The sequence below is a fragment of the Onthophagus taurus genome, chromosome 2, assembly GCF_036711975.1.
Source record: "Onthophagus taurus isolate NC chromosome 2, IU_Otau_3.0, whole genome shotgun sequence".
NCBI lineage: Eukaryota > Metazoa > Arthropoda > Insecta > Coleoptera > Scarabaeidae > Onthophagus > Onthophagus taurus.
In genome coordinates this window covers 5,441,853-5,469,400 of record NC_091967.1, presented here as the reverse complement: position 1 = coordinate 5,469,400, position 27,548 = coordinate 5,441,853, and the positions used below count along the sequence as shown (strand labels likewise).

Sequence of the window (27,548 nt, the reverse complement as noted above, 5' to 3'; positions counted from 1 at the left end):
TTTGCCATTTATTTACCTAGAAAAGGTGTTTTGTTCTATTTAATTACTTTGTAGCACGTTTTTACAACAAATATGTACTTCGTTAAAATCGTATTTATCTAAAAATTTATTAGTATTTTAACCTCAACTATTTAGTTACTGAAAATGTTACTAAAAATCAGGAAAACAACATAAATTTTATAAGGGTCTTAGATAATACCAACAGAAACCCTAAAAAATTTACATTGACAAGTATTATAGAAAAAAAACGAACTATATATGTTTTATGTCACATTGACGTTTGAACTTTTTATATTCAAAAAGATTCATTTTTTAATTTTATAATTATACTTAAATAATTGAAATTTGGTAAATAATTGTTTACTTTTATTAATATGTAGCAAATTTTTACAGAAGTAAATTAAAATCAGAAAGACATTAATTTTATAGCGACGCTAGGAGTACCAACACAAAAATTTGAATTGATTAAAAATTTAGCCTTGACAGGTATCGTAGAAAGAAAAATAAACTTTAAAATGAAAAGTAATGATGAGTCCTAAGGCAAAACACGAAATAATCTTTTCCACTACATGTTAAAGATAATGATTTCGATATTGTATTCTTATTAAAATTTTGAATTAAACAACCAGACGTTATACAAACAATTGTAGATAAAAATTATAATTTTTTGTTCATTTAAAGCGAATATGTTATTTATGAATAAAATATAATAAAAGTATTAAGTATTATTTTATATAAATGTTATACAAATAACTTACATTCTAGAGTTGATATTACAAAAAGTGCAAAAATGCAGAAAATCATTTTTGTCCCGCAAAAATGACATTACAAACGCTAATTAGTTTAAATTTGTATAGTCTAATAGCGTTGGCTAACTGAGTGATCTACGCCGAAGAAGATAAACGCCCTTTATCTACACCGAGGTAAGTAACAATCGAGTATTACTCTTCTTCTTTTCTATCAAAAATAGTATTATTTATGTTTTTAAAATGTGGAAGCATTTATTTTACATGTAGCATTTCTTATATGTTCTCTTAATACATACACAAAGTAACTTTGTCTTTAATTTTTTCTTAAATTACCAATAGTTCGTTTTTTTACCAAAATTCTTATCAACAATATAAAAACATGGTCGTTGTTTAGAGTTGTATACAAATTATGTCTTAGGAATAATCATTTACAACTACAGATATAAAACGAAAATGATCTTCCCGTGTGATTTCTCAAGACCCTCGTTCCAAATCCCGTGAATTATGATTAAGAGCGGGTGGTGGTGCTTGAGCTCGCTCCTCCACCAATCGTATTCGTTTATGTTTCCCTAAAAATTATTAGCGAATATTAAAATTATTGGCGTATGGGAAAGTATTGGATGAGTTTACGTGCAACTTTTAACATTATTACACCCCACCATATAGACCAACCCCATCCAACTAGACAGAATAGGACCGTAAAAAGTTGTCCACAGCCAATAATCAAATCAATAATGAAGGCACCGATTCGAGGTTTGGGACCATCGTTTTGGGAAAATCGAGGTTTTCCAAGGCACAAACAAAATAAACCACTCAGTAAAGTACCTAAGGAAGAAACATATACATATTATTTAGTATCAATAAGTTATTTATAAATTAAAATTTTTATCTTACCAATACCCGGTAAAAATATGTTACAAATAAGGCAGATCCAAGCGATAGGTACAGGTAGAATTGGTATAGCACCTCTCATAAGAGATGTATGTTCTACCAGGCTAATATCAATTTTTGGTCGAGTATCCTAAAACGACAAAATTAGTAACAAATCTAACGTAATTAATTAAAATTTGTTATACCGGTGGAGGAAGAGCTTGTGGTGTTAAACTTTTCTTCTTACTTATCATCGATTCTCTTCTAAATGCCTGATCATCATCAAATTTCTTTTTGTTACAACACAACCCACAGCAAAAAATCGATTTAAATGCGTTTTTACATTTCTTCTTACAGCTAATATTACTGAAAAAATTTAAAATAATTTTTAAAGTTAACACATGAAACCGTAATTATAAGAATCATTCTGAATATTAACGATATTACTTTTAAACACGACTTCACACTAAATTTACCTTTGTACATTTTCTTGCGTGGTGACACTTTCGCGTTTCTCTACCCAATTATCCTTTTTCTTTTCCCTCGAACACCACGCAGTATCAGCAACTTTCTTCGATTTACAACATTTCAGTCTGTCCCAACAACCACATTTTTCGTTATTTTCCTCGCCGACAGCGGCCGTGCTCGTTGATCCCTTATCCTGCTCCGATTTCTTTTTTCTACAACTAAAACAGCTTATCGATGATTTCGCTTTTTTTATTGGCGTCGTTGAATCGGATTTCTTTTTCTTCCATTTTTTACAGGTCGGTTTTTTACATTTGCATCTTGAAAATAATCGAAGGCAACAGTTCTTTTTGGCTGAAGTTCTTTCTTCCTCCTCATGGTCAGATTCGTGGGTTTCTGGTTGAGATGGTGGCAAACTAAAAAAAATTTAAATGTAGAATCTAGTCAGAAGATTAAATGACATTTGTCATTTTACTCATTTTGATTGCGAAATAATTGGAAAAATTGATAGTGTAATGGATAAAAGGATAAATTCCGAAAAAGATAAGGAAAATATGAATGTTAAAATGAAAATGGATGAAAAAGATGTGTTAAAGTACAGTGGTATTCATAAAATAATTGTTGATCGTAACAAAACTTTACATGAAATTGAATTAAACGTTGGTGGTCAAAATAGGATCCCAATAAGTATTGATGATATTGGTTTAAATTAATAAGTGGCCGCATCATAAAATAGGTTGTACTAATAATCCAAAATAAATTTGTTTTGAATCAATCAAATGCTGTAAAATGCTTAATTATAATAAATAGGTAAGTTCTGAGAACTTGAACAATAAATATTGAGATAACATCTAGAAAACTCATTACCCTCCATTCTCCACTAATCCATAACCATTATAAGTTTCGTGTAACGGCATAACATAGATGTACGTCATCCTAGAAAATATCACTAAGAAATTACAGTAATACAACTCAAACTCAACCAGTACATAACAGCCAAATAATCTTTCTCCAACAGCAAATACGTAAACATTTCTACACGAATTCTTCGTTAATGATCTACAACCACCTGAAAGTTATAACCAACATATTCTTCGTTATTCCGCCAAAGAACCACACAATGCGGTTACACGAGAAATACACGATTGGTCTGTTCATATCAAGATAAAAATTCTTTGGCGTCGTTTATGCGATTGTCCTTGAAGACGACTGTGAAAAAAAAACCGATACTTTCGTTGAGTGCGTTGAAAGCTCGCGAAACGTGGGAAATGAAAAACGGGTCTTCGCGAGTTGCAACCGTTGCGGCAGGCTCGGAAAAGACTGAAAACGGGGGTTGTTTAGGTCCTATTTTGCATACGCTGTATCGACTTTGTCCGGTATAGGTCTATGACGCGTGTGGGCACGCCATTTTTGCTGACCAGTTCTTACGATAAATCACGCGAAACACCCCTTTTACCAGTTTAGCTGGAAACAGTGCCGTACTATCAACATTTTACTTCATTCACTTTTATTTTTGAATTATTACAAAAATTAATCATATTATAACTTCATAAACATAAATGTTTAATGAAGATTATTACATTTTAGTGCAGAATTATCTCCTTTAATTTGCTAAATCAAATTGAAATTCCTAGAAATACCTAAAGATTTCTGGCAATCATTAGGTTTTCTTAGATATTTTTGGAAATCCATACACAACCTTTGGAAATCTTTATACGTTCTTAGATGCATATTGAAACACCAGATACTGTTGAAAATTCGAAGAATATGTTTTGGAATATGGTTCTTCAAATCCCTGTAAATCTTTGGAAAGCCCTAATGGTCATAATATTATTGAAAATCCTTTGGAATTACTTTCTAGAAAGTCTTAGAAATTCCTAGGAATACCTTAACATTTCTGGCAATCGTTAGGTATCCTTAAATATCTTTGGAAATCAATACAAACACCTCTAGAAATCTTTAACAATTCCTAGATGCATATTCAAATCCTAGATACTCTTGAAATTTTTTGGAAATCCCTAACACTCAGAGTGAAGCACCATATCGACACCACTACAGCACGTAGAATCTTAATTAAGATAGAATAGGCTGCAAAGATTTGCAGCGCATAAGTGAGAGGTTACTACGACTCCACCTCTCACTTTCCAATTCTATGGCAAGAGAAGACTAGGACAAAATAGACAGGATAACCATGGCGAAGGCTGAGCGAGAAATTCCAAAGAAATCGGGATAAGCAGATTAAGAAATTCGAATCGTTGACTGCCGCACCCACAAGAAGAAGAACAACCGATCAAGCGTTCCATTAACAGAGGACGAAACTAAAGTACTCGCCAAAGGCTTAAATTATGCAATCGCTCCAAAGAGGGTTCTCAAAGATGAAATTATATGTGAAGTGGAGGCGGCTATTCGCAGAATACCTGCAGTGAAAGCAGAAGAAATTCGTGAAGACATAGCTAGAGTGCTAAAAACAGCAAAGCCACCAAAATCTAACATAACAGTGAACGAAAGAAGAGCACTACGAACGATAAGGCAAAAAAAAACAGACATTATCGTTCTACCAGTGCCTCCCGCCTATCAGCTAGTAAAACACCTTGCCAAGATTCTGTCTCCTTTTACAGGTAAAACAGAGTTATGTCAGAGATTCCACACATTTTGTAGAACCAATCAGGAGTATGAAGCTAGATCCTCAGGATATCCTGGTAAGTTTCGACGTGGAATCTCTATTCACCAGAGTACCAGTCAAAGACGCCGTGGTCGGTCTTCGCCAGAAACTCATCCTGGAGGGTTCGTCGACATATTTTAGCTGAAAGGGAGAGTTCTACGAGCAATGCGAAGGGGCACCCATAGGATCACCTCTGTCACCTGTGATCGCCAATTTTTACATGGAGGAAGCGCTAAAGAAGAATCCGTGGAAACCGAAGCAATGGCTCCATTACGTCGATGACACTTTCGTGATCTGGCAACATGGAAAAGAGCAACTCCAGGAATTTCTAGACCACCTCAATTCATAGCACCCCATGATAAAATTTACCATAGAAACAGAAACTGCCAAACAGTTATTATTCCTGAATGTGTTGGTCACTAGGATGACAAATGGGGGCATGGAACTGGGAGTGTATCGAAAGAAGACGCATACTAATAAGTACATACAGGCTTAATCCCACCACCAGCCACAGCAGAAGAGGTCCGTGATTCAAGCCGGAATATCGTTATCAAACCTAAGAATCATCAAAAATTCCTAAACACCTTTGCACATTTGTGAACATTCTTAGAAGTTCCTTGATATTTTTAAAAATCCTTAGATATTCTTGGAAGTTCTAACAAATTGCATTAAAATCCTCGAAAAATAACTGCAAATACTTGAAAATGCCTCCAAATACCTAATGTTGTTAGAAATCCCTAAATATTTTTGGAAATGATAAAAACAAAACTTTAGATATCCTTGTAAAATGCAACCTAATCCACCCCTGCCTACTTAATAAACCTCATTTTCACGGACCCGTTCAAGCCTATAATATTCTTATGCGCCAACCTCGCTTTCCCTTATTGCCTCTTCTATGGCGGCGACCTCATCCCACCCATTTATGTCAGGGTTGAGGTCGACGAGATTCATTAAAACGAAACATCGCAAAACCCAATAATTTGAAATTATCGAAATTGCAAGCGGCCCCAATAATAGACCCGAAGCGTAGGCACTTTCATTTACGTTCAATCATAACGACTTTGGAATGATACCCTATTTCAAGGAGTGGAGGTCGAGAGGTGGGTGTTTAGAAAATTACCTTCGCCTAAAAATAGATGGTTATTGGCAGTTGCAGATGAGCAAAAAATCAGTTATTACCCAAACGAACGACGTCGTTTGGAGTTGAAATGAAAAGTAGTATTTCTGCTTGATGAGTATAATTGGAAATAATGATGGATGGTGAATATAACCTATAATTGAGTGTGGTGTTTAGGAGTTGATATGAATATAATGAACCCACTTAATAGTTATGATAATGAGTCTACTTCATAATGTATGTATTTTAAGACGATATTGGAACTTATAAAAGACAACTGTTGAATTATATCTAATTGTAAGCTTTATGGATATCTGATGGAAAAAGTATTTTTAAACAAAAATTATAATAATTACTAAATCTACCATTTGCATGCAAGTAACAGTTTTCCATGGCATTTTCTTGTTTTCTTTGTATCTCGGGTGTAATTAAAAAATCAATTCGTGGAATTTTAGAAGTAAGGAAGCAAGTTTCTAATCGATACCCAGATTTCACAGTTGTTGGCCAAGAGTTCAAGCCGAGCGCGTGTAGACTTATATCCATTGTATACAGCTTTACTCGGGACACTTTCCATGTCGGTTCGTGCAAAAATATTGACCAAAGATAAGATTGGATTGTGTTTAGCTTACACGATAAATCGTTTATAATGAGCAATATCTAAAAATAAACCTTTGACAAACTTTTTTTACCATTCAAAAATTTTATTTCAAACACTCCTCACGTTTAAAAAAATTAAATCTTTATATTATTCCTTAAATAATGTAAAACAACAAAACTAACACATTTGTACAGCACTGAGTTTGTTGGTTGCGTGACCCTTCACAGTATCATAATAATCACTGACCACCAAGTCATATGACCTTCGTAAAGTTTAAGTTAAGGTTTTGAACTCCAACACTTACGTTAAAGATAGGAATGATGATAACTATTTCTCGGGTAACGACTTGACATTAAAAAGGAATAATAAAAACAAACGCAAATGTACGGATTGAAGCTAAATAGAATTCTATAATAAATTGAGTCATTCCCAGACATCGAATTCCGTTTTCACATGAAGGCCAATCGTCTCTTTTTTTGTGCTGAATTTAGGTTAACCGATGGCGATAAAAGAATCCGCATAATTGTTTCCAGAAATAAAGCTCGGCGCGAATGGATTTCCTAAAGGATAGCGGCCGCTGCTTACCATTTCCTTTTTGCTCTGGCTTACTTTTTTTTGTCGGCGTGAAATACGAGACATAAAAATTTCCATAAGTAGCACGAGGAGAACGTATTGGATTAAGATTTTTATTTATTATCCAAGGATTTTGATAAATTATTACTTATTTTAAATCTTGCAAAGTGAAATTCAACTAATATGCAGATGATGTGTATTTTCCCAACAATGTAGAATATGCTGCATTAATTACACAATGCAATTTGTAGTTGTACTTAACGCAAACTCTAACTAACTCTGATTTAGCACATAGTTATTTGGTGTAATCTGGAGAAGTTTCAAACAATTCCCACATACAGTAAAACCTCGATATAACGGACTAATACGGAAAAGGGTGTCCTCGTTATAACTAAAAGAGCTTCAATCCAAGAAAGCTTATCATTTAAAAATTAAAATAATCATTTTTGCATTGTTTGAAATTGTAAAACTTCTACTTAGGTGTCTTTCTAGTCTTATAGTCACGTTATAATCAAATGAACAATACTGGGTGTCCCGATAATGTAAAATCTAAGAAGACTGCTACATGCCGAACAGGTGCATAGCTCGAAGGCCCGTTCGTGACGTCACATATGTGTAGACAACTATTATTTTACACTTTGAATTAGAACGTGTCTCTTAAGATGGTTAAACCCGAATGTTTCTAGTTGTAGGTCTAGTGTTAGTGCTACTTTTAATTCAATAAAAATATACAACAACCTAGCACTGAATTCAAACTAAAACTAACATAACACCTAGAACTAGAAACATTCGGGTTTAGCCGCACGTCTCTCAAGACGGCTAAACCTGAATGATTCTAGTTCTAGGTCTTGTGTTCTAGTTCTAGTGATCGTACTAATGTAAAACTAGAACTAACACTAGACCTATAACCTACTACTTACTACTTAGCCGTGCGTCTTCAGACGAACTTTCTAGTTATAGGTCTAGTGTGAGTTCTAGTTTTAGTTCAATAAAAATACACAACATAGTGGTATCTAGTACTAACTACCGCTACCTGGCACTGTCGTTAGAACTAACATTAGACCTACAACTAGAAACATTCGGGTTTAGCCGCACGTCTCTCAAGACGGCTAAACCCAAAAAGTCTAGTGTTAGTTCGAGTTTTTGCTTAACAAAAATATGCAACAATCTAGCGCTGAATAACAATTAAAATTACGAAACCCTTTTTAGAGCTTCCCAAAGTTATTACATTTTATAACAGAAAAACGTTCGTTTTCGATACTTTTTGATTTAATTACCCAGAACATTTTAATTACAATTTTTGGAGCAGTTTCGCTTCTTTTAATAGAATCTGCACACATTTTAGTATAATTCCTGCAAATTTCATGATTTCAAACCGATTATTAAATAAGTTATGAATTTTTACAACATTAAATGTTTGAATTTAGACGTTTTCTTACACTTTCAACTTTAAGCACCTAAAATGTTTATAAACAACGTTTGGAACAGAATTATATTTTTTATTTAAATCTACGTCCATTTTAGAGCTTTCCTTAAAAATATGAAGATTCCAATTCGATATTTAAAAAAGTTATAATCTTTTTCAACAAGAAACGTGGATTTTCGATACTTTTGGATTTAATCACCCAAAACATTTTAATCTCAATTTTGGGAACAAGTTCGCTTCTTTTAATCGAATCTGCATACTTTTTAGTATAATTCCTGCAAATTTCATATTTCCAAACCGATTATTAAATAAGTTATGAATTTTTACAACATTAAATGTTTGAATTTAGACGTTTTCTTACACTTTCAACTTTAAGCACCTAAAATGTTTATAAACAACGTTTGGAACAGAATTATATTTTTTATTTAAATCTACGTCCATTTCAGAGCTTTCCTTAAAAATATGAAGATTCCAATTCGATATTTAAAAAAGTTATAATCTTTTTTAACAAAAAAACGTGGATTTTCGATACTTTTGGATTTAATCACCCAAAACATTTTAATCTCAATTTTGGGAACAAGTTCGCTTCTTTTAATCGAATCTGCATACTTTTTAGTATAATTCCTGCAAATTTCATGATTTCAAACCGATTATTAAATAAGTTATGAATTTTTACAACATTAAATGTTTGAATTTAGACGTTTTCTTACACTTTCAACTTTAAGCACCTAAAATGTTTATAAACAACGTTTGGAACGGAATTATATTTTTTATTTAAATCTACGTCCATTTTAGAGCTTTCCTTAAAAATATGAAGATTCCAATTCGATATTTAAAAAAGTTATAATCTTTTTTAACAAAAAACGTGGATTTTCGATACTTTTGGATTTAATCACCCAAAACATTTTAATCTCAATTTTGGGAACAAGTTCGCTTCTTTTAATCGAATCTGCATACTTTTTAGTATAATTCCTGCAAATTTCATGATTTCAAACCGATTATTAAATAAGTTATGAATTTTTACAACATTAAATGTTTGAATTTAGACGTTTTCTTACACTTTCAACTTTAAGCACCTAAAATGTTTATAAACAACGTTTGGAACAGAATTATATTTTTTATTTAAATCTACGTCCATTTTAGAGGTTTCCTTAAAAATATGAAGATTCCAATTCGATATTTAAAAAAGTTATAATCTTTTTTAACAAGAAACGTGGATTTTCGATACTTTTGGATTTAATCACCCAAAACATTTTAATCTCAATTTTGGGAACAAGTTCGCTTCTTTTAATCGAATCTGCATACTTTTTAGTATAATTCCTGAAAATTTCATGATTTCACACCGATTATTAAATAAGTTATGAATTTTTACAACATTAAATGTTTGAATTTAGACGTTTTCTTACACTTTCAACTTTAAGCACCTAAAATGTTTATAAACAACGTTTGGAACAGAATTATATTTTTTATTTAAATCTACGTCCATTTTAGAGCTTTCCTTAAAAATATGAAGATTCCAATTCGATATTTAAAAAAGTTATAATCTTTTTTAACAAAAAACGTGGATTTTCGATACTTTTGGATTTAATCACCCAAAACATTTTAATCTCAATTTTGGGAACAAGTTCGCTTCTTTTAATCGAATCTGCATACTTTTTAGTATAATTCCTGAAAATTTCATGATTTCACACCGATTATTAAATAAGTTATGAATTTTTACAACATTAAATGTTTGAATTTAGACGTTTTCTTACACTTTCAACTTTAAGCACCTAAAATGTTTATAAACAACGTTTGGAACAGAATTATATTTTTTATTTAAATCTACGTCCATTTTAGAGCTTTCCTTAAAAATATGAAGATTCCAATTCGATATTTAAAAAAGTTATAATCTTTTTTAACAAGAAACGTGGATTTTCGATACTTTTGGATTTAATCACCCAAAACATTTTAATCTCAATTTTGGGAACAAGTTCGCTTCTTTTAATCGAATCTGCATACTTTTTAGTATAATTCCTGCAAATTTCATGATTTCAAACCGATTATTAAATAAGTTATGAATTTTTACAACATTAAATGTTTGAATTTAGACGTTTTCTTACACTTTCAACTTTAAGCACCTAAAATGTTTATAAACAACGTTTGGAACAGAATTATATTTTTTATTTAAATCTACGTCCATTTTAGAGCTTTCCTTAAAAATATGAAGATTCCAATTCGATATTTAAAAAAGTTATAATCTTTTTTAACAAGAAACGTGGATTTTCGATACTTTTGGATTTAATCACCCAAAACATTTTAATCTCAATTTTGGGAACAAATTCGCTTCTTTTAATCGAATCTGCATACTTTTTAGTATAATTCCTGCAAATTTCATGATTTCAAACCGATTATTAAATAAGTTATGAATTTTTACAACATTAAATGTTTGAATTTAGACGTTTTCTTACACTTTCAACTTTAAGCACCTAAAATGTTTATAAACAACGTTTGGAACAGAATTATATTTTTTATTTAAATCTACGTCCATTTTAGAGCTTTCCTTAAAAATATGAAGATTCCAATTCGATATTTAAAAAAGTTATAATCTTTTTTAACAAGAAACGTGGATTTTCGATACTTTTGGATTTAATCACCCAAAACATTTTAATCTCAATTTTGGGAACAAGTTCGCTTCTTTTAATCGAATCTGCATACTTTTTAGTATAATTCCTGCAAATTTCATGATTTCAAACCGATTATTAAATAAGTTATGAATTTTTACAACATTAAATGTTTGAATTTAGACGTTTTCTTACACTTTCAACTTTAAGCACCTAAAATGTTTATAAACAACGTTTGGAACAGAATTATATTTTTTATTTAAATCTACGTCCATTTTAGAGCTTTCCTTAAAAATATGAAGATTCCAATTCGATATTTAAAAAAGTTATAATCTTTTTTAACAAGAAACGTGGATTTTCGATACTTTTGGATTTAATCACCCAAAACATTTTAATCTCAATTTTGGGAACAAATTCGATTCTTTTAATCGAATCTGCATACTTTTTAGTATAATTCCTGAAAATTTCATGATTTCACACCGATTATTAAATAAGTTATGAATTTTTATAAACTTAAATGTTTGAATTTTTGACGTTTTCTCATATTTTCAGTTTTAAGCACTTAAAACGTTTTTATAAACAACTTTTAAAACAAAATCGTTTTTTTTTTAGGAATACCCCGAATTTATCTATTAAGATAGAATATTTTATCCCTTAGATTTGAAATCCGTTATATCGAAGAAAATTTTTCTGTATTTAAATTAAATTAAAAATAATTAATGGATAATTTTATTTACCTCGGTGAAGAATTAAGACCGTTAGTGGCACTAGAAGGTAATCGAATATTTCCACTCTGTACTTCAATATCGGATGGTTTCTCCTTAACCAAAATTTTAATTGGTTTTACATCTGGCGCAACTAAAGTTCTTCCATCCAACAATTTCTCATGTGCACCTTTTTGTACAAAAGTATTCACATGATCCGGAGTAATCGCTTTGCTCATATTATTTTTAACACTATTTTCGATTGATTCCATGTACACTTTATTTGAGTCCGCGAACGTGTTATTTATGTTTTGGCCGACGCCGTCGATTTTCTTATGAATAGACTCGATGGTTGGCAGGGCGTTTGTAGCACTTTTAGTATCTAACGCTTTGTTATCGTTCGAAAGTGATATAATAGCACTTGCCGCCGGCGACAATTTTGGAAAATTATGATCCCTAAGTAACGTTTGAGAGTTTAACACGGTATCGTTCATTTTATTCATCGCACTAGAAACACTTGTCGCACTTAAAGTTCTAGAATCGTTCGTGTAACCGCTCACTTTGCTTAATTCTTCTTTTAACATATTTTCTAAGTCCTCTTCGATTTGTAAGGGTTGAACTGCCGTGGTTGTTGTTGATGAAACTACGGTTGCGGTTGGAATATCAACAAGTTTTGTACTACTTTCCCGAGTTTTTAATTCGGGTTTAGTTGACATTTCAATTTTTTCTGTTTCAACGTCTTCCATAACCATTATTTCATCTCCCTTCTTTAGTTTTGCGTTACCATTATTTTTATTTTTTGTACTATTATTATTGTTACCCTGATTTGAATTAGTTTTACCGCTATTATTTCTCGAATCTCCTTTTTTACCATTACTATTTTGAGTACTTCCGGATGACTTTGTTTCTTTTCCATTAACTGTATTCTTCAATTTTGTTTCGCTAGATTTTTTAACTAATTTACTTCTAGAACCTGTAGTACTTTTAAGTTCTTCTGGTTTAGGAGGCACTTTTGGCTTTGATTTATTGAACGTATTAACTTTAGGCGGAACTTCTTTATACGATGAAGTTCCAGCAATCGGAATTCTACTATATGCTTTTGAGGGACTTGCATCTCTGCTGTTATTTCTAGAAATGTTTCTTGAAGAATTTTGCCTCGAAACTTGATGGTTATGAGGCAATCTGCTTCCAGAAGGAGATGATCTCCTGCTTGAAGGTTGACTTCGATACGAAAGTGGAATTTTTGATGGGGAAGACTGCGATTTGTTAATAGAACCAGTTTCCGGCGAACTCCCAGCTATTGGTGAAAGTTGCTCGAAGGCAGGTTTTCGTTTCATGGATCTGCTAAGAGCATACCTACTGTTTATGTTAGTTAAACTTTGACTTAATTGAGGACTAAGTTTCGATCGATTTTTGTTACGGGGTGTACTTGCATCTTGTGTCACCTTTTCACCAAAAATGTTTCCAGTGCTTCCTCTTGTTTTGAGTTGAGGAATTTGCGATCTTCTCGGTGATCGAACCGAATCAAGGCTGGTTCTACTTGCTGATGATTGTCTTGAATCATCTGGAGGCGGCGATGGATTTGGAGATGCATGACGTGACCCCGCTGGATTAAACCCTCTACCTCTGAAAGGACTAAGTCTTCCTGACGGCGAAGGACTTCTTGATCCGGGATTACTGGAAGCCTCTGCTATTATCGAAAACGCTTGGATTTTTCGACGACTACTATTTGGTGTTAATCTAAAAATTAACTTATTAAAATAAAAATTTAAAAAGGAAAATAAAATTTACCTGTATTGTGCCGGAGCAGACGGTGGATCAGGATTAACACCATAATCTTGTGGCGAAAGGATGGTAAAAGCACCCGGAGAAAGGTACTTCACAGAAAGTTCCTCTTCATACCTTCTTCCTGTTCGCGGTTCGTTTTTATGTTCAGGCGATCTCATCGTGACCAATCGGTTTCAACTGAGAGCCTCACATCTTTTGATGCCCTCATCGATCACCTCCTTCCCATCTCATTAGACAACATCCCTGTAACAAAATTAACGTTCACCGTGGGCGGAAGAGACCTGACTCCTCGTATTATCTCATAGGGACAATAATAACGTCTCCTCAAAATAGATACTCGTTCTCTCGTATAAGACTAAGTCACAGATGCTCTTTTCCTGAGACATTTATAAATACAATCCGGAAAATAAATGAAAGGAAAGGGGCAAAAGGAGAATTAATTTTGGACTAAATATTCTTCATATTTATGAAAGGAAAGTAAAATGAATGAGACCGTTAAATTGAGATAATTTACTCCTATAAAATAACATTGCACATGGTTACTAATGTAATGATTCGTCTACTAAAGATATAAATTAAGTGAAATTACCAAAACAAATTATCGCTTTCTAACACTCTAATTATTTTTAGAAATTAATTAATCTTCTGATTAAAAAAATAATTATATATTTTAAGAAAGTATGCATTAATAATATCGTAGGTGATTTTTGCTAACTTTTTTAATATTTATTATCATCGTCTGCAGTGACAGCTGTCCTGGTATCATTATTAGTATTAATGTTAATTCATAAGCCTCTTCGAAGTAATCCTATTCTTATTCAATTTCATATTATTTTTAAAACGCGCCCAATATTATTTCAAAAGAGCTAACCTGCCCGACTTATACAATGCAGTTTTGAGTATTGACTGCAATTATCTGCTAGTTGTTGCCTGCTGAGGCCATCATGGTTGACTCCATGCACTTTTGTAGTGTCGAGGATATGTTATCTAACTATTCTTTAGTTAATGCGTCGAAGGCACTTTTAACACAATCTATTAATTCATTCATAGTTTCTGGCGATTTTGATATTTTGAGAATTGTTGACTTGAAACTAAGAAATGCTGATATCTATGGAAGCATTGGTTAAGAATTATAATATCTTGATTCATTATCATTAATTTTTATGCAAACGTTTTTCCCCATCACCTTTAATTTTCTGCTTATAACAGAATTAACATAGATGATTGTCAATTTTGATGTTTTGAGAAATCTTGGCTTGAACCTAAGAAATGATGATATCTACGGTAGCATTGACTATAGATTATGTTATCTTGATTCATTATCATTAAGTTTTATGGGAAACGTTTTTCTCTATCACCTTTATTTTTCTAGTTATAACAGAATTTAACGCAGATGATTGTCAATTTTGATGTTTTGAGAATTCCTTGCTTGAACCTAAGAAATGGTGATATCTATGGTGGTATTGACTATGGATTATATTATCTTGATTCATTATCATTAATTTTTATGGGAGACGTTTTTCTCTATCACCTTTAATTTTCTACTTATAACAGAATTTAACACAGATGATTGTCAATTTTGATATTTTGAGAATTCCTTGCTTGAACCTAAGAAATGGTGATATCTACGGTAGCATTGACTATAGATTATGTTATCTTAATTCATTATCATTAATTTTTATGAGAAACGTTTTTCTCTATCACCTTTATTTTTCTAGTTATAACAGAATTTAACGCAGATGATTGTCAATTTTGATGTTTTGAGATATCTTGGCTTGAACCTAAGAAATGATGATATCTATCGTGGCATTGACTATGGATTAAGTTATCTTGATTCATTATCATTAATTTTTATGGGAAACGTTTTTCTCTATCACCTTTATTTTTCTAGTTATTATTAACAGAATTTAACGCAGATGATTGTCAATTTTGATGTTTTGAGATATCTTGGCTTGAACCTAAGAAATGATGATATCTATCGTGGCATTGACTATGGAATAAGTTATCTTGATTCATTATCATTAATTTTTATGGAAAGTGGTTTTCTCTATTACCTTTAATTTTCTACTTATAACAGAATTTAACGCAGTTGATTGTCAATTTTGATATTTTGAGAATTCCTTGCTTGAACCTAAGAAATGGTGATATCTACGGTAGCATTGACTATAGATTATGTTATCTTGACTCATTATCATTAATTTTTATGGGAAACGTTTTTCTCTATCACCTTTAATTTTCTACTTATAACAGAATTTAACTCAGATGATTGTCAATTTTGATATTTTGAGAAATCCTTGCTTGAACCTAAGAAATGGTGATATCTATAGTGGCATTGACTATGGATTATGTTATCTTGATTCATTATCATTAATTTTTATGGGAAACGTTTTTCTCTATCACCTTTAATTTTCTACTTATAACAGAATTTAACTCAGATGATTGTCAATTTTGATATTTTGAGAATTCCTTGCTTGAACCTAAGAAATGGTGATATCTATGGTGGTATTGACTATGGATTATGTTATCTTGATTCATTATCATTAATTTTTATGGGAAACGTTTTTCTCTATCACCTTTAATTTTCTACTTATAACAGAATTTAACTCAGATGATTGTCAATTTTGATATTTTGAGAAATCTTGGCTTGAACCTAAGAAATGATGATATCTATCGTGGCATTGACTATGGATTAAGTTATCTTGATTCATTATCATTAATTTTTATGGGAAACGTTTTTCTCTATCACCTTTAATTTTCTACTTATGACAGGATTTATCGCAGATGATTGTCAATTTTGATATTTTGAGAATTCCTGGCTTGAACCTAAGAAATGATGATATCTATAGTGGCATCGACTATGGATTATGTTATCTTGATTAATTATCATTAATTTTTATGGGAAACGTTTTTCTCTATCACCTTTCATTTTCTACTTATAACAGGATTTAACGCAGATGATTGTCAATTTTGATGTTTTGAGAATTCCTTGGTTGAACCTAAGAAATGGTGATATCTATGGTGGTATTGACTATGGATTATGTTATCTTGATTCATTATCATTAATTTTTATGGGAAACGTTTTTCTCTATCACCTTTAATTCTCTACTTATAACAGGATTTAACGCAGATGATTGTCAATTTTGATATTTTGAGAATTCCTTGCTTGAACATAAGAAATGGTGATATCTATCGTGGCATTGACTATGGATTAAGTTATCTTGATTCATTATCATTAATTTTTATGGGAAACGTTTTTCTCTATCACCTTTAATTTTCTACTTGCAACAGAATTTAACTTAGATGATTGTCAATTTTGATATTTTGAGAATTTCTTGCTTGAACCTAAGAAATGGTGATATCTACGGTAGCATTGACTATAGATTATGTTATCTTGACTCATTATCATTAATTTTTATGGGAAACGTTTTTCTCTATCACCTTTATTTTTCTAGTTATAACAGGATTTAACGCAGATGATTGTCAATTTTGATATTGTGGGATTTCCTGGCTTGTGCATAACAATTTGAGATAACTATGGTGGTATTGCTTATGAATTATGTTATCTTGAGCCATTATCATCAATTTGGAACCAATCAACTTTCTTCAACAATTTTATCACAATATCAGGCTTTTGTACTTTTGAGTGTTCATCATTAATGATTAACTACTTGTAAAGATTTAGAACTACTTTGCTTTTCTGATACAATGAAATGTCCTCAATCAAACACTTTACTTGTTTTCGGAGGCAAAACTTGTTGTGACTTGCCTCATGCACCAAAAAAACCCAGATGGCTTCAATAACTAAATAACAAAAATTCATCATACAACACCAAAATTAACAAGACAAAAGTCTACATACAATGTATTTGAATTGAAGAAATCAAGTAGAACTTGGATGAAATAGTTGGTGTTTCAGTAGGGACTTCCCCTCTCACTCCTCAATGGCGCTACAGCCCAAATTAAGTCTTGACTTCCTTTATCTTTTGCCTCCAGTACTTAAAAGTCTTTTTGGTATTTAATTGGCATTCAAAGTAATGTTTAGCATTTTGTTATCATGTGATAAACCAAACTGTTATGTAGCCATCCAAAGACAATATGACACAAAAGTGTTTGCAAAATGACTTTTCTTTATAGAATGGAAAATTTAATAAGTTATTAATTGTTGTTCTTGTGAAAACTTTACTTGAAATTTGTCCCCTATTTGTAAATCAAAAAACGCGGAGAGCTTTCGTAAATGTCTTCGAAATAATTTACTAACAAAAAGCAATTCCTTTTAGAATAAATTACCCTAATAGTGTTACTAATTGTATAATAAAATAGTATTAATTAAACGTTACTGGAGTGAAACGAGAGTAATTAAAAATATGCACGTACTGTATAGTGCGTACTGTTATGCAATTCGTAACCTGTAATGAAGAACTCTAAGTAAGATCTATTATCTACATTTCTCAACAATATTGTATAATTAATCTTTGGGTGATTGCTTAACTGTTAGTTAGTTAGCATGGTTTTACATGTTGTAAAAAGAAAGTAATTATTTATTAATACTTTTTCTTATAATTATAATTCTCAATCAATAAAGTATTATTTAACACTAAATTTGTATTATTTTTAGATTTCATTTATTGCTTATAAACAAATTAAAAATGATTAATTAAATATTTAAAGAATACTTACAGGTTATATTCCTTTAATTTTAATGTAAATCTTAAGTTATTATTTTTGATGATAAAAACACGTTAAATGTAAGATGTTTTTGATAAGTTTTACAAATTGGTGAAGTCGCTCCGTTGGCGACCGTCTCTTAAACTTTTCCCGAAAGAACTGGATCGCGACACGGAGCGAACGTACCGTTCCAGAATTAGAAACCGCAATTACTTAGTGCACATCTCGGGAAACGTAATAATACCCCAATAATTAGTCACAATCGTTGGCCACACACGTAAACATTGCGGGGGAAACGTCTACGAACCACTCCATACTATACAATTCGCGGCCGATGCCGATTATTAATACACCTTACCAATGTTGCAACTAGATCGTGAAACTACCTCATTTCTAAATGCACTTACATTTTCCTAACAATTACATATAGTCATGTAGTTTTTTCGTTAATTAATAATTTCAAAATCTTAGATTTAAGCAATAATCACTTTCTTTTTTTGCACTTTCTGAATATTCTGCATTTCTAATCTATATTTCACAAGGTTATCTTTAACACATTAAAAGAGAAATCTGTTTTCCTCGAGCGTTTACAAACGTATTAGTTAAACAAAAAGTAACAGAAAATAATAACGCGTTACATATCCGGATGGTATTCGCAGCAAAACTTTCAAATCACATTATCATGAGGATGTTATAAACTATTTTGCTTTTGCTTATTTTATAAAGCAATCATAAGCTCATCTAAGCTCATCTTTAAGTCATCAGAATAGAAATCGAATTTTCTCTAATAATTTATTAAAACCAACAGAATTAAAAAATTTTTGCAAGAAATTTCATGATCATTTTTACACGAAATGTAACTGAGACATTATGTTTAAAATTAAAAACGAAGCCTATCAATTTGGAATAACTACAAAACTTTCAAATTCAATTTGCTCTGAATGATATTTTCACACGATTTTCCCAACGAAACAACACTTAACTCGTTAACAACTTGATCGATGTGACATGAAAAACTATAAAGCATACACTAAAAAGCTTTCACCGTTTTATTTCAATTTATTGATATTATATGCGCATTGTGTATACATTTTAATTATTAATATTAATATCTTACACGGTTATGGATTTTGTTTTAAACCTGCAATTAAGATATATTAAAAAGATACAGTTAATGTTAATAGCAGTAATTATTTCGAGATATTTATGTAGTGTTAAAATTATTGTTAAAGTTTCTCCATCACTATAAAAAGGAAGTAATAAAATCTTGGTGCAGCTTAAAAATGCATAGATGTATTTTCGAGATGCTTTTAAGCAAGATTGGGTTATTGACCCATTTAAAACCTGCGTGCTTGTACAGATTTTCGTCACGGTACAAAAATACTGCACTGTGTGTCACCAGTATTTCAGTTTGGTTACTTTAATTAAGGATGTCTTTTGGATGTTTTTCTTAGATTACTTTTAAATATAAAAAAATTAAATTAATTTTCTTTATACAGGGTGATTCACATAAGAACCGACACAGAGCAGGGACATGTAGAGGACAATAAATTAAGATGATTTAACGTAACTTACCTCTATACTAAGTTGTACACCTCAGGAGTTATAGGCCTTCAGAGTTGGCTCTTAAATTTTTAAAAAGTTCAATATCTTGGTAATGCATTAAGCTAGAAAAACCAATTTGGTATACGTTATGAGTGTACCACAGGTATTAATTGGTAGCAAATTGAACTCAATTAAGGCATTTCATAGGGTTGATTAAGGGTGAAATGATTTTTTGATGGTACCCTAAATTTGGACAAATTTTTTTAAACTTTTGGCGGATTTAATACATTACTACTTCATTTCATGTGGAATTTAATTCTAAAACTTTTCTTACCCGTATTATTTTTTAAAAAACTTTGTCGTTTTCATAAAAAACGTAAATAACTAAAGACAAGTATTTCGTATGTTACTTAAAATAAGAGAAAATTTAGTAGTTGGCTATGAAATTGTACATCAAACTTGATGACAAAGTTATAAAGTTATTTGACGACAAGGTTTCTTCATCGTTTCTCCATCGCCTTTCATTCTTGAGTTATTATCGATTTTAACACCAAAAGTACCCAATTTTGACATTTTGGGGATTTTCTCTTTATCACCTGAAAATCATTACATCTAAACTAAATTTGTTTATGGATGATGTCTTCTTAGTTGACAATAAACAACTTATTCCTAAAAAACTTTTCTCCATCACCTTTCATCCTTGAGTTATGATCAATTTTAATACCAAAAGTACTCAATTTTGATATTTCGGTGATTTTTTTGTTTATCATTAGAAAATCATTATAACTAAACCAAATCTGTTTATGAGTAATGTCCTTTTAGTTCATAATAAACAATTTATTTGAAGTATACTTTTCTCCATCACCTTTAATTTTTGAGTTATGATCTATTTTAATACCAAAAGTACTCAATTTTAACATTTTGGTGATTTTTTCTTTATCACTAGAAAATCGTTATACCTAAACTAAATTTGCTTATGGATGATGTTTTTTTAGTTCATAATAAACAATTTATTTCAAATAAACTTTTCACCATCACCTTTCATTTTTGAGTTATGATCTATTTTAATACCAAAAGTACTCAATTTTGACATTTTGGTGATTTCTTCTTTATCACTAGAAAATCATTATAACTAAACCAAATCTGTTTATGGATGATGTCTTTTTAGTTCATAATAAACAATTAATTTCAAAAAAACTTATCTCCATCACAATTAATTTTTGACTAATGATCGATTTTGATAACAAAAGTACTCAATTTTAACATTATGGGGATTTTCTCTTTATCACTAGAAAATCATTACATCTAAACTAAACTTGTTTATGGATAATGTCTTCTTAGTTGACAATAAACAATTTATTCCTAAAAAACTTTTCGTCATCACCTTTCATTCTTGAGTTATGATCAATTTTAATACCAAAAGTACTCAATTTTGATATTTCGGTGATTTTCTCTTTATCATTAGAAAATCATTATAACTAAACCAAATCTGTTTATGAGTAATGTCCTTTTAGTTCATAATAAACAATTTATTTGAAGTATACTTTTCTCCATCACCTTTAATTTTTGAGTTATGATCTATTTTAATACCAAAAGTACTCAATTTTAACATTTTGGTGATTTTTTCTTTATCACTAGAAAATCGTTATACCTAAACTAAATTTGCTTATGGATGATGTTTTTTTAGTTCATAATAAACAATTTATTTCAAATAAACTTTTCACCATCACCTTTCATTTTTGAGTTATGATCTATTTTAATACCAAAAGTATTCAATTTTGACATTTTGGTGATTTTTTCTTTATTACTAGAAAATCATTATAACTAAACCAAATCTGTTTATGGATGAAGTCTTTTTAGTTCATAATAAACAATTAATTTCAAAAAAACTTATCTCCATCACAATTAATTTTTGACTAATGATCGATTTTGATAACAAAAGTACTCAATTTTGACATTATGGGGATTTTCTCTTTATCACTAGAAAATCATTACATCTAAACAAAATTTGTTTATCAATAATATCTTTTTAGTTCATAATAAACAATTTATTCCTAAAAAACTTTTCGTCATCACCTTTCATTCTTGAGTTATGATCGATTTTAAAACCAAAAGTACTTAATTTTGACATTTTGGGGATTTTCTCTTTATCACTAGAAAATTATTATGCCTAAACTAAATTGGTTTATGGATGATGTCTTTTTAGCTCATAATAAACAGTTTATTTCTCAAATTACGTACAATTTCACAGCCGACTACTGAATTTTCGATGATTTTAAGTAACATTAACAAGATACGCGTCTTTAGTTTTTTGATTTTTTTATGAAAACGACAATGTTTTTTAAAAAATAGTAAGAGTAAAAAAAGTTTTAGAATTAAATTCCATATGAAATGAGGAAATAATGTATTAAATCCACAAAAAGGTTAAAAAAATCTGCCAAAATTTAGGGAACCATCACCCTTAATCAAACCTTTGAAATGCCTCAGTTGGTCTCAACTTGCTACCAATTAATGCCCTCGGTACACTCATAACGTATACCAAATTTGGTTTTTATAGCTTAATGTATTACGAAGATATTCATTGTTTTAAAAATTTAAGACCCAACTTTGAAGGCCTATAACTCCTCAGGGGTACAACTTGGTATAGAGATAAGTTGCGTTAAATCATCTTAATTTATTGTCCTCTACATGTCCCTGCTCTGTGTCGGTTCTTATGTGAATCACCCTGTATTTCTTAATTAACTTAATTTGATCGATTCGACTTGATTTTAAGTTTATTTCGAATAATTTTCGTTTAGTTACCACGTTGATTAATGACTATGGAATAATAGGTACCAGAGTAAAATGTGAGGTCTTTCGCAATGCTAATACCTACTCAATTACTCGCTATTAGCAAAGTAGAGAATCGATTTTCTAGCTTAATATATGCGAGCTGTATTCCGGTTCATTCAGAGAGAGTATCCGTCGACCGTTTCACCCACATTTATTCGTCTTTTTCAAGGCGAATCTTGCACTTAAAATAAACTTAAAAAATTGATTTTTTTAATTTCATATTAGCAAATATAGGTTAAGCAAATTCTTTTAAAAGAATTAATTAATGCATTAATGAAACCCTTTTGCAATTACCTTCCGTGTTTAACTCGAGTAAAACTTGCATAAAAAGAAGCCATTATTTTAACTTGGACATGTTTATGTTTTATCAATTCAACTAATCCTGAAGCGCAAAGAGAACTATTACATGGCCTATATTCGATGTGGGTTCCCAAATCGCTCAACAAATAGAAATAAACTGCAAAGCGATCTCCCAGTTACTCGAAATCTTCAAGAAATTAGTGGAACTCATTAACATGACCATGGCTGGATCTAAGGCAGTAGAGACAGTAACATACAGTAGCTCACCATATCAACACTGGTGTCAAACAAGCAGATGCGTTATCTGCCATGCTATTCGACCTGGTAGTAGAAGTGTTATATAAATTAGTAACATTATGATTATTTATGTTGGTATCGGAACAATTTGATGTTGTTGGCACGTTCCCGCCAAGACAACAAGAAGAGAGACTCGCATTTCGCTTGTACTTGCTTGTACTTGTATCAAAATTATAATAGTCGTGTACACTGTTAGTTAATAAAGTAAATATAATATGATAGTTGTTGATGAGTTATATGAACGCTGGTAAAGGGTTTTCCAATAAGATGTGTTATTTTGAATAGCCCGTTATTTCGGTAGATGTCACTTTTGAAGCTGTCATTTTTTGACATTTGACAAGTAGAAAGTACGCCATTAATAAAAATGGAACGATACACGCTTCAACAACGCATTGAAATTATTAAAATTCACTATAAAAATGGTGAAATTTTGGCAGAGACGGTTCGTAAAACTAGAACATTTTTGGGTCATCGTGAAGCACCTTGCCGGGCCGCAATACAGAAATTGGTGGAAAAATTCGAGCTTTTGGGACAAGTTAGTGATGTGAAGAATAAAACCCGTGCACGTCGCTCAAGAACAGCCGAAAGTGTTGAAGAAAACCCAGGTTTGTCCATTCCTCGTCGTTCTTTGGAATTAGGCATTCCACAAACGTCATTACACCTTTGCATAAAGATTTGGGTCTTGAGGCTTATAAACTTCAGTTAACACAAGAACTCAAGCCGTCCGATCATCAACAACGTCGTGTCTTTGCTGATTGGGTCGTTGAAATGCATGAAAATGATCCGGAATTCCATCGAAAAATCATCTTGAGTGATGAGGCCCATTTCCACCTCGGTGGCTTCGTCAACAAGCAAAATTGTCGCATCTGGGGCTCGGAAAACCCAAGAGTTATTGTTGAAAAGCCTCTCTATCCTCAACGTGTGACTGTTTAGTGCGGTTTATGGTCCGGCGGAGTCATTGGACCTTACTTTTTCGAAAATGAGGCTGGAACAACAGTTACGGTGAATGGATTGCGCTATCGAGAGATGATTAATGATTTTTTATGGCCGGAATTGGATGGTATTGATGTGGACAACGTTTACTTTCAACAAGACGGTGCTACACGTGCCACACAAGCAACGAAACCATTGATCTTTTACGGGAAAAGTTTCCGGACCGTATTATCTCTCGAAGAGGTGATCACAATTGGCCACCGAGATCTTGTGATTTAACACCTTGCGACTTCTTCCTTTGGGGCCACGTGAAAGAGAAGGTGTACGCCAACAGCCCAGCGTCGATTCAAGACCTCAAAGATGGAATTCGTGAGGCTATTGACGACATAGGGCAGCCGCTTTGCAATTTGGTTATGGAAAATTTCATGGAAAGGATATTGTCCTGTAAGCGTGGTCGTGGTGGTCATTTGCCTAATGTTATTTTCCACTATTAACGGCATATCTTCTTCTTTATAATGAAATAAACATCCGATCATTTATACTAAAAAATGGCATTTTTCTTTGAATATCAAAATAACACCTCTTATTGGAAAACCCTGTAGTTCGCTTTATTGATAAACAGAACATAGGATAGAAGCATCACTCAGAAAGGCTAAGCTAATATCGTCAGATTCATAAAAATTCGTAGAATAGAGTAGCTAGGGCATATCATGGGTATGAGTGATAACCGAACCCCAAAAAGGGTACTTGACTGGAAACCAACCTTACGAGACCAACAACGATTTGGTTGGAGGGAGATGTTGGGAGAGGGCGGAATGGCGAAAATTAATTGAACAGCTCTACAGCTAAAATCGAACGTTTGCCTCCAATTTTCTCTCCACCAGCTTCTTCCCCCGATAGTGTCCAGATCGACTGCATCTTCTCATCTCATTTTTCTACCAATTAGTACCCATTCTAATCACATGACCAGCCCATCGTAAACACTGGAGTCTGATGAACTCCGATAATGGCGTGCTCCTTATAAACACGATACAATTCATGGTTGTATCTTGATCTTCATATATTATTTTCTTGTACTGGCCCTATCATTCTCCTTAATATCTTTCTTACAAAAATATTTACAATTTCTGCCGATTTCTGAGTCATCGTCCATGATTCACTACCGTAACTTACAATCGGTCTAAAGTACGGTGTTGAATTGGACCTCCTCCTGACTTAAATGTGTGATGAAAAAAGATTAAATTAAAAAAATGATATCTCAAAAAGTTGATGAAATAAAAATGATTTTACAGCAAATTTAATCCTGCATCCACACACCAAGTGTAATCCTTATCTAATACTTAAACTATAGAGATTCTTTGCACAGATACACAATAAATTGTTTATTTTCTGTTTTCTACTTAACACGTTAACAGCTATGTTTTGTAGATAAGACAGTAGGTTTTTATTGGAATTATCTTTAAAGTTTTGTAATCAGCAAACGCTTAAGAATACGACCCTCTTGGTAAATTCTGTTCATTCTAAAATCTTTATCAGTGGGTCGATACATTAATATTTATAAGCTGTTTTAAATTATCACAGGGCACAACACAAAAGAACGTCACAGAGCATTTTTCTTATTGCCGCATAAATGCAAAAAAATCCAACGAAAAAATTCCTATCTATCGAACGTAAAATTACCTCTTTTGATGATGGGCGATGAAGCGCCGAAAACCGGTGTGATTCGCTCACCGTCACAACACCAAAAATCAAAAATTTATCGGTAACTTCAAAGTCATCTTTCGTGGTAAACGAAACGATAACAATCGTCATTCCCACCCGAAACATCAACACCAACAACAACAGCAGCAACAAGAACCGAACGAGCTTTTCAGGTTTGTGCGAAATGAAAATTCGAGGTTTTTCAGGCGCGACGTGAGCGCCACCTCGCGGTCGAGCGTAAGGTTGGTCCGAACTGGTGTTCTGCGGCCTACTTCTTATTCCGACACCTACCCATGCTATGCACGCGAACCGTTACTGGTCCCCTTACATTGGTTATAAGGTATATGTACCACCCCCATTTGCCGTACTTACATACTGTGGACGTACTTACGTTACTACACACGTGCTGTACCTGCAAATTTGCTAATACTTTTAAGCAACTGGTAAACGAACCTAGTATTAACCAAAAATAAAAACGCATTTGCACGAATACTATTTATAATTTATATTGATGAACTTTACTACGACATATTTCTTATTTTATTATTATATCTTATGAAAATTTGGAGAACAAAAAAGAAAATCATTTACAAAAAATGCATCAAACAGAATTAATAGACCTATGATTATTATTATTAATTTCGGAAACATGGTGTAACTTACAGCTTATGCTCATAGACTTCTATGGTTTTATCAGCTTCGTGATAAGTCTTTCTTGAACTAGAAAAATCATAGACGAGTCGAGGAATAAACCATAAATAGAATTAACGTATGTTTCTGAAGATGGCTTTAGGTCGAAACTAGCCAAAAAAGAAAGTGGAAGTATAAAAAATTAGTTATCATTTACATTTCACTGGTAAAATGAATGATATGCTGATAATTTCGCGATCAGTTCCATCGCGAACTTTTCTTTCCGTGCTTCCCAAGCTTCTCTGGATAGAGACTCGTTGCGTTACTTCTGTAGATTAATTCTATTTTGGTCAATTTTTTCTACACATATTTTGGCTTCGTTGCCAATAACATTTATTTTATTGTTAGTGAGATTATGGTTCTTGTTTCATGTGCTTGTATTGTAAATTAAACATAACAATGATTACTATTATAGAGAAAAAACATTAAATTACAGCATTAAAACTACAGCTTAGGTGTAATCATATTAGCATACCGAATGACTAAATTTGTTCTTGACCAAATTGCGAATAACAATGTAAAAAAATACTGCAAAACAACATTTGCGTTTATAAAGTGCCTGGTCGATACAGGTCGCGTTTTGTTGCCTAATAAGTAATGCAATGGGTCTCGGCAAGCTTTGTGCCAGAAATATATTTTCCGCTTTCGGAACACGATAAAACTCTGAAAGCTAAACACAAAAAAGATTCTAAGTGAATTAAGTTGTGCCATAACTTTTTTTAAATAACATTATTTTTTTATTTATAAAATAATTATATTTTCTTTTATTACTCAGCTTATTAAGAGTAACTAATTTGGTTTTAAAAGAAACTGAAAATATTTGCAAGAAACACCTCCTCTGAATAAATCTGAATATTAAATTATGAATTATGAATATTAAAATTAATATTAAAACACTCACTTTACAAAACGTGTATTTAATTGATAATTAAAAACAATTCTGGTTATTAAAATATTTGCATTGTGCACGAGATTCAAGTGGCGAGTTAATAAAAAGGGAAAAAAATCTGTAAAATGAATGGTTCTGTGG

The 27,548-nt window shown here is 31.8% G+C and overlaps 1 protein-coding gene across 2 annotated transcripts; it reads right to left on the bottom strand.

Annotated features, from left to right (window-relative positions):
• Positions 1 to 344: 344 nt before the first annotated feature.
• LOC111427419 (mechanosensory transduction mediator stumble) lies at positions 345 to 26,114 on the bottom strand. 2 transcript variants are annotated; one of them, XM_023062557.2, is made up of 8 exons: positions 25,808 to 26,114; positions 13,559 to 13,798; positions 11,801 to 13,507; positions 2,096 to 2,500; positions 1,826 to 1,985; positions 1,644 to 1,770; positions 1,380 to 1,574; positions 345 to 1,318 (listed from the first exon to the last, which is right to left on the bottom strand). In XM_023062557.2, exons 2-8 carry the CDS (start codon positions 13,711 to 13,713, stop codon positions 1,224 to 1,226), a joined length of 2,844 nt encoding a protein of 947 aa, XP_022918325.2. In that variant the 5' UTR covers positions 13,714 to 13,798; positions 25,808 to 26,114; the 3' UTR covers positions 345 to 1,223. The 2 variants fall into 2 exon arrangements, with proteins under 2 accessions (XP_022918325.2, XP_022918326.2); XM_023062558.2 differs by lacking the exon at positions 25,808 to 26,114 and adding an exon at positions 18,233 to 18,386.
• Between the last annotated feature and the right edge of the window lie 1,434 nt (positions 26,115 to 27,548).

What these genes read in the sequence shown, in the direction of transcription:
- LOC111427419 (XM_023062557.2), bottom strand. Translation starts at nt 13,713, where the DNA reads ATGAGATCGCCTGAACATAAAAACGAACCGCGAACAGGAAGAAGGTAT. An exon ending in ACGCAAGAAAATGTACAAAG is followed by an intron (nt 1,986 to 2,095) that starts GTAAATTTAGTG and finishes AAATTTTTTCAG; the next exon opens with TAATATTAGCTGTAAGAAGA. An exon ending in AATAATGTTAAAAGTTGCAC is followed by an intron (nt 1,319 to 1,379) that starts GTAAACTCATCC and finishes AATAATTTTTAG; the next exon opens with GGAAACATAAACGAATACGA.